This window comes from Eptatretus burgeri, chromosome 10, assembly GCF_056783735.1.
Source record: "Eptatretus burgeri isolate ZD-2024b chromosome 10, Ebu_testis_v1, whole genome shotgun sequence".
Classification (NCBI taxonomy): Eukaryota; Metazoa; Chordata; class Myxini; order Myxiniformes; family Myxinidae; genus Eptatretus; species Eptatretus burgeri.
The window spans coordinates 81,134,992-81,149,991 of record NC_140970.1 but is presented as its reverse complement, the minus strand read 5'-3'; the positions used below and the strand labels follow the sequence as shown (position 1 = coordinate 81,149,991).

At 44.0% G+C, this 15,000-nt stretch overlaps 1 protein-coding gene across 1 annotated transcript in view; it reads left to right on the top strand.

The window, feature by feature from the left end:
• Nucleotides 1-15,000, top strand: part of LOC147018964 (membrane-associated guanylate kinase, WW and PDZ domain-containing protein 2-like) — a 41,105-nt gene that overhangs the window by 16,195 nt on the left and 9,910 nt on the right. Inside the window, exon 2 of the mRNA XM_085899086.1 lies at nucleotides 11,316-11,600. Within this exon, the coding sequence (XP_085755212.1) occupies nucleotides 11,324-11,600 (277 nt within the window). The 5' untranslated portion in view covers nucleotides 11,316-11,323. The remainder of the gene's footprint in view (nucleotides 1-11,315; nucleotides 11,601-15,000) is intronic.

The following is a 15,000-nucleotide window of genomic DNA, read 5'->3' as shown; positions in this document are numbered from 1 at the left end:
AGCTGTTAGGGTTAGGGTTAGTATTAGGGTAGCTAACACTAACCCAAACCCTAACCCTAACAGCTTGGCGTAGCGGAGGTAAACAGTGCTCGGGGCAAAGTGGAAATTTGCGTCCCCCGTAGGCCTTAAACGAGTGGATTTGAATGGAAAATCCCATAAGGGATATCGATTTATCGATTTTTTTTTTTTTTATTTTTTTTTTTTTTTTTATTTTATTTTTTTTGAATATCGGAAGTTATGGAAAAAAATTTATAGCCAATGACCTAAGTTGGACCAAAAGCCATTATCGTACCAAATTTGAATGGAATCCATTGGAGTTTGTGAAAATGCATCAAAACAAATTTTGAGGGGCCTCTTCAGGAAGACAATAATATTGTTACGTTTGAGGGGGGGGTATGCATTCAAAGGGTAATTAGGATGTTTATTTAGGTATGCCATGCTGTTCGAGTTTACCAGGATCTCGATGTAATAAGTAGCAATTCAGTGATGATAAGTTGTCTAGTAAATGTTCATTTCTTCAAGGGGGGAAATGATAAATGTCACGTAATTAGATAGGGACACGGGATAGGGTAAGTGTCTGCGTAAACCCCTTTTGGTATTCTCTTAAGACTGGCCGTGACGTCACAGGACAGTGCAGCGGATGGCTCCGCCCCGTGATCACGATTGGCGGAAGGCGATGGCGGTGGGCCAATAAACGGCTCGATTGGAAGTGATGAGGACCAAGGATAAAAAGGTTCTGTTCGGGGTCGAAAAGGAAGAGGAAGAAGATTACAACCAAAAGATCGTGTTTTTTTGGTGGGGAGGCTGTTGCGCGGGGAGCATCCTTGTTGTTGTGCTGATTCGATCGTGTTCTTGATCGTGTCTTGGAGCCTTGCTGAGCCTCGTGCCTCACCTTGGTTGGCTCTGGGGTTTTGCTGACTCGGAGTACGGGGTCGAACGGCGGGCGGACCTGCCTCCCTCTCCTGCTCGCAACTTGGCGCCAGAACTGGTTCCCTGGCGGCAGTGAGCGGACTTGGGCCAAGACCAGGAGGTCGACAGCACCACGGTTTCTCCTGCCCCCCCTGACGAGAGCTAGGCCAGCTCGTCCGACGCCGATCTAGGGACAGTTGCGTCCACACCACGGTCCAGCCTGACCACCAGAAATAGCTACGTTTTGTGTGTGTGTGTGTGTGTGTGTGTGTGTGTGTGTGTGTGTGTGTGTGTGTGTGTGTGTGTGTGTGTGTGTGTGTGTGTGTGTGTGTGTGTGTGTGTGTGTGTGTGTGTGTGTGTGTGCTTGGTGCCTTAGAGGGATTGAGAACTGTATATTCATTGGAATTGTCTGTGTTTTTCCCCACGCCCGATCCTGCACCATCCCATCGAATCGCCCCGGATCCCTCTTCTTGCCGAGTCTTGTTATTTCTGGTAATAATAAAAACAAATAAACATCATCAACTCAGTGAAAAGTGACTCGTGCCACCTTCCTCGTCCCGTTTGCGGTAGAGCGATTAGAACCGCCATGTTTGGGTTATAAATAAATAAACCGCCTCCATCGTTTCGGCTCATTCTACGTTGGCGGGACTGTTCAAGTCCCGTGGACGTCACAATATCATTAGTATATGTGCCAAATCTTGTTTCATTTCATGCAGTAACAAAAATCTGATGGTGGAACAAAGAAAGGGGTGTGCCGAAATATTAATATAGATACACACCAATACAATAAGACCCTGATCATTCTTGGAAAATTCCGCAAATGTCGGGTTTTCACAATATATTATGGAACCAGGGTCAGGCTTGTGTGGGGAGGGACTTCTTGGACTCTTTCCGACCTCTGGCCCTGGAAGCCACCGTACTGCGGATAAGTCCATGGCCTGTCGGATTGTCATGCAACACCGATTTATTCCTCCAAACCTGGCAAGATCCTCGCTCTGAGATGCGTTGCCTTTTCCGGTGGTTTGGTTATGTCAATTGAGGTACCTACCTTCAGTGTGCACCCATCTGTTTATTATGTATGGCTGAGCAGAACCATGAGTACACACTGGCGCATCGCAGAGCCAATCAATGGGGCAGAACTTCCTGTTTATCTAGTCTTGCACACTAAAACGAGCCAATGGAGGAAAGGATGAAAGCAAGCAGGTTGGAAATATTTAACAGTTCCGCAAGTACACTTATTCAATCAGCACAACAAAGCAAGTGCTATTCAATCAGCGAGAGCATGTATTTATTTACAATGGCAATCATAAGCATGTATTTACAATGACAATCATAAGCATGTATTTACAATGGCAATCATAAGCATGTATTTACAATGGCAATCATAAGCATGTATTTACAATGGCAATCATAAGCATCTATTTACAATGGCAATCATAAGCATGATTTTACAATGCATGGACTGAAATAAGGTAGAGGAGAGTATGAGAAGATTAGAGGAAGAGTGAAGTATTTCAATGACTCCTGGCTTAAACATGAACAATATGTGCCTATGTTGGGCACAAAGTGAAGGAGAGGGAAGAGTAGGGGTGAAGAGGGATAGAGGGAATGTTGATGTGGTGTCAGAATGTGGTGTGAAGTGGTGGGAATCACTGGGTTCTCATGCGGCTGTCTGCCTTCAAATTCTTGCACTCGCCCACTCGTTGGGCAGACTCATGCAGGCAATTATTTATTTATACATTTTTTTCCCCTTTTTATTTACAGATTCGACATTAGTCATTGTAGACACGAGGGGAATGTGTTGAAACATACATGTCTGTCTGTCTGTCTATTTGTTTCTTTGTGGGAAAAAAACTACATTGAAAGTTGATGCTTGTACTCAGGGTGTGTGTGCGTCACCCCAATTTGCTGCACCCGTAGGGAGCGGGTGTTTCTCGTGCATCTTCATTTTGTTTTAGTCACATAGATTAAAATGGTTCAGCAAGTATATTGTCATGTGATCTGAACCATTTAATTACCCACGTATGGTGATAACGATGATATCGTCAGTGATTCAGTCAGTCAGTGAATCAATGGTTAAAAAGAGCTTTATATATTAGGTTATCATTATTATTATTATTATTTTCATTTAAAACTAATATAATTAGTCTCACCCCAAAGGAGTTGCGAGACTATGTTGTATTGTCGGCTATTGACTATTCCCCTGTCTATCTGTATCTGTGTGTGTGTCTGTTTCTATATATTTTGCTTTCATTTTTAGATCCTCGTGGAGGATCTCCAAGTTTTTTACTCATGTTGTTGTACTTGTGGACTTTTTTTGTTTCACAGCCTGCAGTTTTCATCGAAACTTCCTGAAACTTGGCATATATATGTAAAAAAAATACCCTGCGCAGACAGTAACCATCTCTGATTTTGAAAATTCCTCCTAGAAAAAAAAGTTATGACGTCAAAATATCTCCGCTAATGGAAATCGCCTAAAAATTATCTCAAACTAGGCAAGCTTTTTGAATTCTGTTTGTGGGAATCGAACAGAGCATTAGCAGAGATGAATTACCGCACATATGATACATCACTATGACGTCATTCCTATTTTTTTGCCATTTTTTGTTTCACAACCCAGAGTTTTCATCGGATTTTTGTGAAACTTGCCGTGTATATGCAGAAAGTCCACGCGCAGGCAGTAACCATCTCCGATTTTGGAAATTCTTCCTAGAAAAAAGTTAACGTCATAACATCGCCACTAATGGAAATCGCCTATACCATTATCTCCGAAACTAGTTTGTTTCACAGCCTACAGTTTTCATCGAAACTTCTTGAAACTTGGCATATATATGTAAAAATTCCCTGCGCAGACAATAACCATCTCCGATTTTGAAAATTCCTCCTAGAAAAAAAGTTATGACGTCAAAATATCTCCGCTAATGGAAATCGCCTAAAAAAATTATCTCCGAAACGAGCCAAGCTTTTTGAATTCTGTTTGCGTTAATCGAACAGGGCATTAGCAGAGATGAATTACCGCATATATGATACATCACAATGACGTCATACTCGTTTTTATGACATCATTAAGAGGACGAGGATCTTAGCTCATTCGAGCTTGTTTTTTTTTTCCTCTGCAATTTCTTTTTCGATCGATGTGAAACTTTAAACATAGGAGTGAGTCCTCATGGAGAATATTTAATTGATAACTCTGACGTCATAGGTCAAATGGTATGGCAGCCATATTGGATTAAAAGAAAGACTGGACATCTTTGAAACTGCTCAATGAAAAAAATTGAAACTTGGCATGTGTCAACTCCCCATGGGACATATTGGGTGATATCAATGATATTGTGACGTCCACGGGACTTGAACAGTCCCGCCAATGTAGAATGAGCTGAAACGATGGAGGCGGTTTATTTATTTATAACCCAAAGATGGCGGTTTCAATTGCTCTACCGCAAACGGGACGAGGAAGGTGGCACGAGTCGCTTTTCACTGAGTTGATAACGTTTATTTCTCTAACCAGAAATAACAAGACTCGGCAAGAAGAGGGATCCGGGGCGATTCGACGGGATGGTGGTGTGGGTTCGGGCGTGGGGAAAACACAGACCATTCAAATGAATATACAAATCTCAAACCCTCTAAGGCGCCAGGTACACACACACACACACACACACACACACACACACACACACACACACACACACACACACACACACACACACACACACACACACAGTAGCTAGTCCTGGTGGTCAGGCTGGCCCGTGGTGTGGACGCAACAGTCCCTGGATTGGCGCCGGACGAGCTGGCGTTGCGCTCGTCAGGGGCAGGAGACACCGTGGTACTGTTGACCTCCTGGTGTCGGCCCAAGTCCGCTCACAGCCGCCAGTGAACCAGTTCTGGCGCCAAGTTGCGAGCAGGAGAGGCAGGCAGGTCCGCCCGCCGTTCGACCCCGTACTCCGAGTCAGCAGAACCCCAGAGCCAATGAGCTGAGGCACGAAGCACAGCAAGGCCTCGAGACACGATGAAAAACAGGGCCGAATCAGCGCAACAACACAGCACGCTCCCAGCACAACAGCCTCCACCAAAACGGTTTTTCTGTGCCGATCTTCCTCTTCACCTTTTCCCCGAACAGAGCCTTCTTATCCTCCCGTCCTCGTCACTTCCAATCGAGCTGTTTTATTGGCCCTGCGCCGTCGCCTTCTGCCAATCGTGATCACGGGGCGGAGCCATCCGCAGCACTGTCCTGTGACGTCACTGCAAGCTTCCAGAGAATACTAAAAGGGGTTTACGCAGACACACTTACCCTATCCCGTATCCCTATCTAATTACGTGACAATTATCATTTCCCCCTTGAAGAAATGGACATTTACTAGACAACTTATCACCACTGAATTGCTACTTATTACATCGAGATCCTGGTACACTCGAACAGCATGGCATACCTAATTAAACATCCTAATTACCCTTTGAATGCATACCCCCCCTCAAACGTAACAATATCATCAGTGAATTGGCATTCTAATCATAATGGGTTGAATCCAAATCCTTATCTGAAACTTCATATATCTGATCTCCGACCTGATGTGTGAAGAATTAAATTTATGACGTCATTGGTCACGTGGTCTGGTGGCCATATTGGATTGAAAATAAAAACATGCAAAAATCTTCAGAAACGCTTAACAGATCGATGTGAAACTTCATACATATGATCCACTAGCCATGGGGAATATAGTTTGAAATTTTTTTTCATATTCATCTTTATTGTTGAAATTTTGCCTTACTATGCACAAAAGTGATCATTGAATATCCTAACAATAATTAATCAAAAAAGCTATGGATAATGGCAATGTATGTGGCATAATGAGGTGCATGGATGATATGGGTTGACGTGCTATAATAGTAGCATGTTCATTTAATGATGGTATTTTTGTTCACAATGGATGTGCGAGGCAAGACTATGTGCTCCACTGAGTGCCGTTCAAGTTGTAATTTTGGGTGGGTGAACATAGTTCTAGGGTGAGGAATGAATGCACACAGCATGTTCATCATTTGAGGAGAACCCCTTACAAACAGCACAATCACGATGCAGATATGCGATATTCGATTCATTCAGGTGGTGGACAAAAAAAATGAAAACACCAACAGAATATCACTTAGTAAGGTGTTGGACCACCACATGCATCCAGGACAGCAGGGATACAACATGGCATGGAGTCAACAAGAGTCTGCAACTCTTCTGCAGGAATGTGGCACCATTCTTCCACAAGGAAGTCCTCCAATTCACGTTAGTTTGACAGAGTCGGAAACTGCTGTCTTGGGCGCCTCCATAAATAGTCCCACAAATGCTCAATGTGATTAAGATCTGGTAATCTGGAGGGCCATAGAAGATTGGTAACTTCGACCTCATGCTCCTCAAACCACACAGTGACAACACGTGCTCTATGGACAAGAGCATTGTTGTCCTGAAAGACACCCCTCCTAGCAGGGAAGAAATGCTGCATCATGGGATTTACATGATCACCCAGGGTGGTAACATAGTGCATTACATAACTCCTGCCTTCTTGTAGAATGAGTGGACCCAGGCCATGTCAGGAATATGCACTCCAAACTACTATAGAACTGCCAGAACATTTTACTGATTGGAACCAGGCACTCAAAGCTATAGAGCTCCCTGGGCTGATGCCACACATCCATTCTTTGAGAACATGGTGAAGGATGACTCGTCAGACCATGTCACATTCCTCCACTGCTCGGTGGTTTTTTTTTTCCCTTCAAGCGTATGCTCCTTGCACCACTGGACCTGCAAACTGCCCTTGCCAGGTGTTATGAATGGTCTGTGCACAGCAACATGGCTATGGTATCCCACCCTGTGAAGTTCTTTTCTAACTGTTTTTGATGAAACAGGATGCTCATGACCCACGTTGAAATCCGCACACAGTTTGTCCGCCATTACTCTCCTGTTTCACCTCCCTGTCCGGATTAATGCCTGTTGTCAAGTATGTGCTTCCTCCAACTGTTGCCCTTTGATGATGATGTCTTTCCTTCTTTTTCCCAGGCTGACATCACCTTCAAGACAGTTCCTCATGACACATTAGCAATTTCCACAGCCTTTGTCACCAAAGCACTTGCCAAACGCACACCGCTCAAAGTCACTGAGGTCTCCTCTTGTGACCATGCATGTTAATACCAGACTCAAGCCACAGCCCGCTTATATTGTTGCGGGGCCAGACGTCAGCCGCGAGCACGACCGTGAGATGGAGCTGCAGGGTCGGCTCGACCGATCGCCCGGAATTTAGATCGTCACTCCGGAGCTGACAGGTCCTGACTGGACCGAAGGTCGCCAACAGGTCACCCGCGTGGAATAGGGTGAATAGCCAAATTTCTATATCCCTAAGTATCCACCCTGGGAATCTACCGGGGAAATTCACCCTCAACGAAACGAGTCGCTTAGCGCGCTCATTCCGTGTGTTTAATCACCAAGAACCGTCGGTCCAAATGTCCCCTTACAGCCGTAACAGCTTTTACTAATTCTCAAACATGCAGCACGCTCAGCCAATGAAGGAATGGACACGAACGAGCTGAAACATAAAAAAATGGGGGTTTATACAATAGGTGGGAAATGAGGGAAAGCACCCAAGAAGCAGAGTTAAACCAATTATTACTATTAAGCACGTAAATACAGGCAAAAACACTTATACATTTCACTACTTATCAGACGGGCCCATGGACACACACACGCGCACACACCCAAAGAATCGGACCAATGGTCTTTATTAGGACCTTCAGCTCAGAGGGACAGTCGGGCTGAAGACGAGGGTCTTACTTGGACCTGTCCGCCTCATGCGGTCTTCAAGTCGGTCGGTCTGGCGGGAGGCGAGATGAACCCGGCCTCCTTGACTCCGCTCTGCGCCCGTCCTGGCCACCAAACCTCGACTCCGTTTCCTCCGGAGACGACACGCAACCCTACCGGCTCTGGCGGCAGATGGTCTTTCTCAAGCTCAATCTTCAGGAGGAGGAGGAGGAGGACGAGGAAGAAGACTCTCAAGATGACCACAACAAGACCAGCCCAGACCTCTCTGGCCATGACGACGACAGGCACGCTCTCAAGATGGACGCTCCTTCCTTGCTTTTCGCCTTTTCTCTCCTTTTCCGCTTGCTCTCCCCTTCCTCTCTCGCTTGCTTCTTTAATGCGCTCCAGCGCGCTCGACCCTCCCCCTCCCCGGCACGTGGGAAAAATCCTGGGGAAGAGGTTTGACCTTGTTTTCATCGCTGCAGAACTGCCCCAACGGTCGTTTCTGTTTTCGTCACTGAAAATGAAGTTTTCCTAACTATAAAAATAAATCACAGCGCATTTACATTGATTTACCCATTAGACAAGGGACGGGAAGCTTATCTATAAAACACATACTTACCGAAATAACTGATCTATAGGAACCTGAATGTTGTTTTCCAAATCCGCAACAATATATACATGGCAAGAAGACTGCTGGGAAGAAATTTGCATATATTGCACATGTCACCATGTACATGTGGCAGCCCAATAAGGCCAAAAAAAAAAATGTTGCATTGGCGTAACGGGTCACTGAAAAATAGGGTAGGTCGGTCGGGATCTTTTTTTTTTTTTTTTTTTTTTTCCTAATAAATCCCTCCCAAAATCTCCCCCGGCTCGAGTACCACCCTTTTTGTCGGCGGGTTCTGTCCGAAACACTTCCGGGTTTTTGCGATCGCGATCGCAATCAACAAGATACTTGAAAACGATAGCAAAACAACAAAAATAGCAATAAAATAGGGTCGGCAAAATTTTTCGATAGCAAAAAAACAAAAAAAAAAACGTAGGGTCGGCGGAATTTTTAGGGTCGGGCGGGTTACGCCAATGCAACATTTTTTTTTTTTTTTGGCCTAATTGCATATAATATGTTGTATGGCCCATGTATCCTGGTGTTTCCATTTTTAGCTCACCAGGACTTTAGTCAGGTGAGTTTATGCAATCGAGCAGTGTCTGTAGGTGAGTGAGTTAATCAGTCAATCAGTCATTATCGCTTGAACCAAACACACGATTTTGATGAAACTTGGCCACAAGCTTCATATCTGATGCCAAACGAAGGTGTATTGACCGCATCGAAATCTGTGCTCATTAAGGGAGTCGACGGGGGTTTTTTTGACCCCCCCCCCAAAACTTATTTGCTCTCTTCTCCAAAACTACACACACAATTTCAATGAAAGTTAACCACAACCTTCATCACCAGTGATGGACCAATGTGTATTGACCACATCAAAATCTACACTCATTAAAGGGGGGTGTGGGGGTTTGACCCTCCCCCCCCCAAAAAAATAGGTATTTGCTCTCTCCTCCGAAACTACACACACAATTTTGATGAAACTTGACCACAACATTCTTCACCCTTGATGTACCAAAGTTTATCAACCGCATCAAAATCTGCACTCATTAAGGGAGTCTAAGGGGGTGGGGAGGTTTGACCCCACAAAATCGATATTTGCTCTTCTCGGAAACTACACACACAATTTAGATGAAACTTGACCACAACCTTCATCACCCTTCATGTGCCAAGGTTTGTTCATGGCATTAAAAATTCAGGGTCGAAGGGGGGGTGTGGGGGGGGGGGTTTGAGTGAGGGTTGCTCCTGATCCAGGTGACCTTCAGGACAGGTGGTCCTCTTTTTCTTTTTTTTGTCCATTATCTGTACTTCAGCTACCGACGATTCCTGCCAATATCAATGTACCCTCTGCTCCCAATGCATAGAGGTACATATCTAACTCAAATTTGCACCAATCTCCTGTTTCTGTTGTCACTACCTTTCCAGGGAGACTATTCCATGTATTAATTACTCTGAGTGTGATTGAATCTGAGTGAGAAGGGTGTGATTTTGTCCACACCCTTCATTACCTTAAACAACTCAATCAGATCCCCTCGTAATCACCTTCCTTATGATGTAGAAAGACCCATCTTTCAGCTGCTATCTCCTCATAGCTTAGTCTAGCTAGCTCCTAAATCAATCTCGTCACTCGATACTGAACCCTCTCTATGGCAAATATGTCCTTCCTCAGATGTGGTGACCAAAACTACCTAATATTCGATACGATTCCTTACTTAATTCCTGTGCAGTGTTAGAGATAATGTCATGGATTGTAGAGATAATGTAGTAATGTCATGTAGAGATAATGTTTTGGAGACATAATGTTGGAAGTTTGTATTCGGAAGCAAGAAAATAATATTCTGTTCTTTAAATGGGTCTCAAAGTAGTTTACAATTGGCGGAACACCTGGGAATGAGACTTGAAGCCGCTATCACCACATTACAACATATTGGCCCTTCCACTTTGTGAACTTAGAACTCGTATCATCTATGGAATGACCACAAAAGAAGCAGTGGCTCTCAAAGTGTTCATTAAGCAACAACAGTGCTGACATCTTTATTTAAGCTTGGCCAGCTGCTTTTGAGTAATGATTGCAATCGTAATGGGTATGAAAGTACAAGCGAGGAGTTGTTAATTGGGGGTTGTCATTTACAGACATGATTATAAACACTCCTTTAGTTTAAGTGGATAAAGACGACTTCATAATTTGTAAAGGGCATCCATATATATTGCAATTTAGTGATCTTTAATTTCTTACCTCCAGATAGTTAGCACTTTACACTAATATTTGGCAACCAAGTAATGGAGCTGCTTACAATGTCGTGCTGTAAAGCAGTACAAAGGAAAATTTAATCAAAAATGCTCCACTCATTCTGAAGTTGTGGTTCAATAATGGAAGGGTTTACACAAAAGTGGGGGAGTTATGAGGATGTTAGGGAGTGAAGGATATCATCATAAAGGGAAGGGCAATGGTTGCTGTTGTAAATAAGTCATAAGCAATTAATGGCACTGAAGAATAACAGATAGTTATACACTCCTTACTCAATGTAGAAGGACCAATGGCAATGCAACAGAATACAATACAATACAATACCCAATGTTCATCTTCTTGCATATGGCATTTTGGCTGCCAGGAAGCTATCATTTCGTTGGGGTGCAACTATGCCACTGATGCTGTGCCCCTCTTCCAGTACACTGGTACACATTTCACTGACCTCAGACGGATGACAGGCTGAGTCAACCCCACCTGGTATTAATTCGGCAGCAAACAGGGCTTGAACCCAAGCCAGCCACGCTGGCCACTCTAACCACGAAGCCAACATCAGGTTTACATATCAAATGTTAAAGAACAGTTACAGATACAGACTCGGTTGTTATAATGACTTTTAAGGGTTTGTGAAAATTTGATGAAAAATCCTTGCTGACAAAATTGTACATCCAAGTCTCATGCTAAGTTCCCACATGCTTGCTCGAAGTATATCCATGTATTTTCACGTTCGAGTTTTCAAGATTTCCCTTTTTCTTTGTCTGTATTCCATTTAGATGCAACAATGAAGCACTGGAGCAGTAGAGTGCACGAGATAACTGTGGCAAGAACACCTGATGGACGGATGCCCTTCTCCATCATTGGTGGCGCTCAAGTTGCTCGCTTTCCCTATGTGGGTGATACGGTGCCCGACATCCCGAATGTCGGTGGTTCGGTCCCAAAGTCTGGCCACATCATTCTTGAGGCCAACGGAACACCCTTGGGAGGACTGACTAATCGAGATGTGCTTGCTATTATTGCCAACTGCTCTGAGCCTCTACGTTTGAAGTTCATCAAAGCTGGTGAGGTTGAAATAGTCCAGGGTTTTGAGGCTGCCCAAGCCATTGTGTAAAGGCTTTGTGCTATGATTACTGTCAGGCTATGATGATCAGAAGTTTGTTTCAAACTTTGCTTGATGCAATCTTTAAAAAATCATTTTCTGATAACGAACCTAATATCCTGCCTGCTATCTCAGTCAAAGTGCTGGCCTTATGAGCCTATTATTTTGTATGAAAATTCCGTTGCGAGGCAAAATGATCGCTCAGTTGCAAGGGTGCTCACTATTGATATGTATAGTCTCAGTTTCACCCCCGACGTGTTCAAAACCCCACTTAAAAACTACTGTTCTAATGCAATTCCTGCAGCGGGCATTATCTTAGAGCATGCCGTCCTTTGGATGGGGCTACAAAAGCCATCTGTCCTATTTCATTTATGTTTTGGACATTTAAAGATCCCACAATATCTCTCAAAAGAAGCAGTTAATTGTCTGCCATTACTTTGGCCAAATTTCCTGCTTAGAACTGTTAATGGGATGAAGATGTTCATGGTAAGAAAGCTGTTAGTATCTTAAAGGTAAGTCAATAATTTAAGTTGGTGAGGTGTATGGGCGTCGATTGGTGGGGGACGGGGGGGGACATGTCCCCCCAACTTTTTTATCAAGGGGGGGCCAACATATCGATTTTCCCCCCCCCCTTTTTTCATTGAACGTAAGTTACGTAACACAAAACGAGCTGCTCTCGTACAACCAGGCCAAGATGCTCCTCAAATACAAGAATAAATTTTTAAATCTCTATTAAAGTTTTATTGGTCTATTATCGTTCTATTAAAGATGATAGGTTAACAATTCAACATTGAGAATCCGTGCTTCCCAAGCCATGGTCTCCCACCGGCCAAACGTCCATAGCGACGTCACTTTTTGATCCTTCGATGTCGGCTCTTCCTATCATTGTGAAGCAGAATTCGCCAAGCGTTGGATTGTTCACCCACTAACAGGGAACTTGACCTGGACATTTTGAGGTATGTTGGGATCTTTTCGGATTTTGTATCGTCATTTTATGAGTATTTAAAGAAATCGCAGCTTCATGGCCCGCAGCGCCACGCCTCGGATTGTGTTAGGCCGCAACGGCTCGGGTCCCTTTAGTGACCAAAATAGTTCATTTCACCTTTCTAACTTGTATCGCCGGATGCCTGATATTATTACCTGTACGATGATGTGTGTGTTTAATTTTCGTGACTTTGCACCGTCGAGTTATAAGCCAATAAAAGATTTCGCGGTCTGGTATGCTGATTGAGATGGTGGAGCTTGTGCAGGATGACGCGGTTTCACTCTTCTGGCTCGCACGAACGAACGGAAATATATTTTGTAATTCTGTTTTCGTATTTCGCAGTCGATAACGGTGGCCTAAATCCTAACGATGAAAATCGAAGGAAAGTGGGTATTTTGGCGACTAAATTAGCTTTGAATACTTGGGAAACATAAAATAAAATGCGCTGATTCACTCGCTTTTGCGGCGGTTAATGTAAATAATTTTTTCATCGGTACTTGGACTTAGGGGAGGTATAGACCTACAAAACGAGAGGTATCATTCGGTCGTCGGACTTATGAGGATTAAATTATAGATTTTAAAAGGTAGCTGTTGAAAAATATGCAAAATTCACCGAAGCGGTTCGGACAAACAAACGGAAAATTATTTTTGAATTCTGTTCTCGGATTATACAGTATCTATAGGGTAGTAATGAGATTACCTCGAAAATCCGATTAAAAAAAAAAAAAAGGCTTAGGCTTCGTAGCTTATCCGCGGCTTGCAATTTTACTAGGAAAAATAACGTTCCAGAAGGAATTTCTCTTCCGCCATCATCCGAATAATTTTCTGTTTGCACGAGGACAAAGGCGAAGGATAGACCGACAGAATAAGGTGTCTCATTAAACTGTGTGATTTAGAATAATTAAATTAGAGATTTTAAATGCAGCGTTGAAAATAAAATAAAGAGGATTGTACTTCCAAAGCCCTACAAACTGCACTGTTCATAAGAGACGCCCTTGATTATGTCCAGGTACTCAGAAACATCCACAACAACTCTGGAAAATTCAAGCATCTGTACTAGAATATCCACGCTGACGATGCTGACACTCCTTGCCCTACACGCCTGAGGCCAATTTGCCCAACGCGTTGGTTAACTCGTTCTCCTGCCGTGAAATCAAAATTGGCTAACTATGAAGCGGTACTGGATGCCCTTCAACAAGCAAGTGATGACTTTGGTACGAACACGGCATCGCGAGCCGATGGTATTCGAAGCTGTCTTTCATCAGGAAAGTGTGTTCTCGGTCTGTTTGCATCATTGACCGTTCTCCAATCTCTTGAATACCTCAATAACGCACTTCAGGGTTCACAAGTTACCGTCTCTGGTATGCTTACTGCTGCAAAGGTAACTGCACAGAGTCTCCAATCTCTCCGTACCATCCAGACTATTAAGGAGGTTTTCAAAGCAGCACAACAAAAGCTCCAGCAGTGCCAACTAGATTCAGTGACCCTCCCTCATAAGCGCAAGCTTCCGAAGAGACTTGATGGAGGCACGCAGGAATACACTGCCAATTCTGCAGAGGAGGTATACAGAGTTGAATTTTCAGTCATCGACAGCGCATCCGAGAACTGAAACGAGTACTTCACATCAACCGACCTCATGGCGTATAGGGACTTGGGTGAAATGCTCCTGTCTGGGTCATTCAAACCACAAATAATCTGCAAATATCTCGAACTGTCGGATTCCCTCGAGCAAGAACTTGGCTTCTTTCGTAACAAGTTCAGTGGTTCATCTGTTGAAGATTACCGTAAGATATTTGTAGACATGGTTCCAGAAGTCCGTCGAATGTTCCCACAGGTAGAACGTTTGCTTCGGCTTCTATTGGTTTCCCCTGCAAGTTCATGCGAAGCTGAACGGTCATTCAGCGCACTCAGACGTATGAAGACTTGGTTACGTTCCACAATGACCCAACAACGCCTCAACCATCTCATGATCTGTCATGTTCACTGAGATCGTCTGACTGCACTTGACCCCCAAGACATTGCGACAAAGTTTTTAACTGGATCGGCAGACAAGAGGTTCATAAGAAGGTGCTGACACACACACACACACTGACTCTCACTCACACACACACACACGCACACACTGACTCCCACTCACATACACGCACACGCACACACTGACTCCCACTCACATACACACGCACACACACTGACTCCCACTCACATACACACGCACACACACACTGACTCCCACTCACATACACACGCACACACACACACTGACTCCCACTCACATACACACACACACACACACACACACACTGACTCCCACTCACTCACACACACACACTGACTCCCACTCACACACACACACTGACTCCCACTCACACACACACTG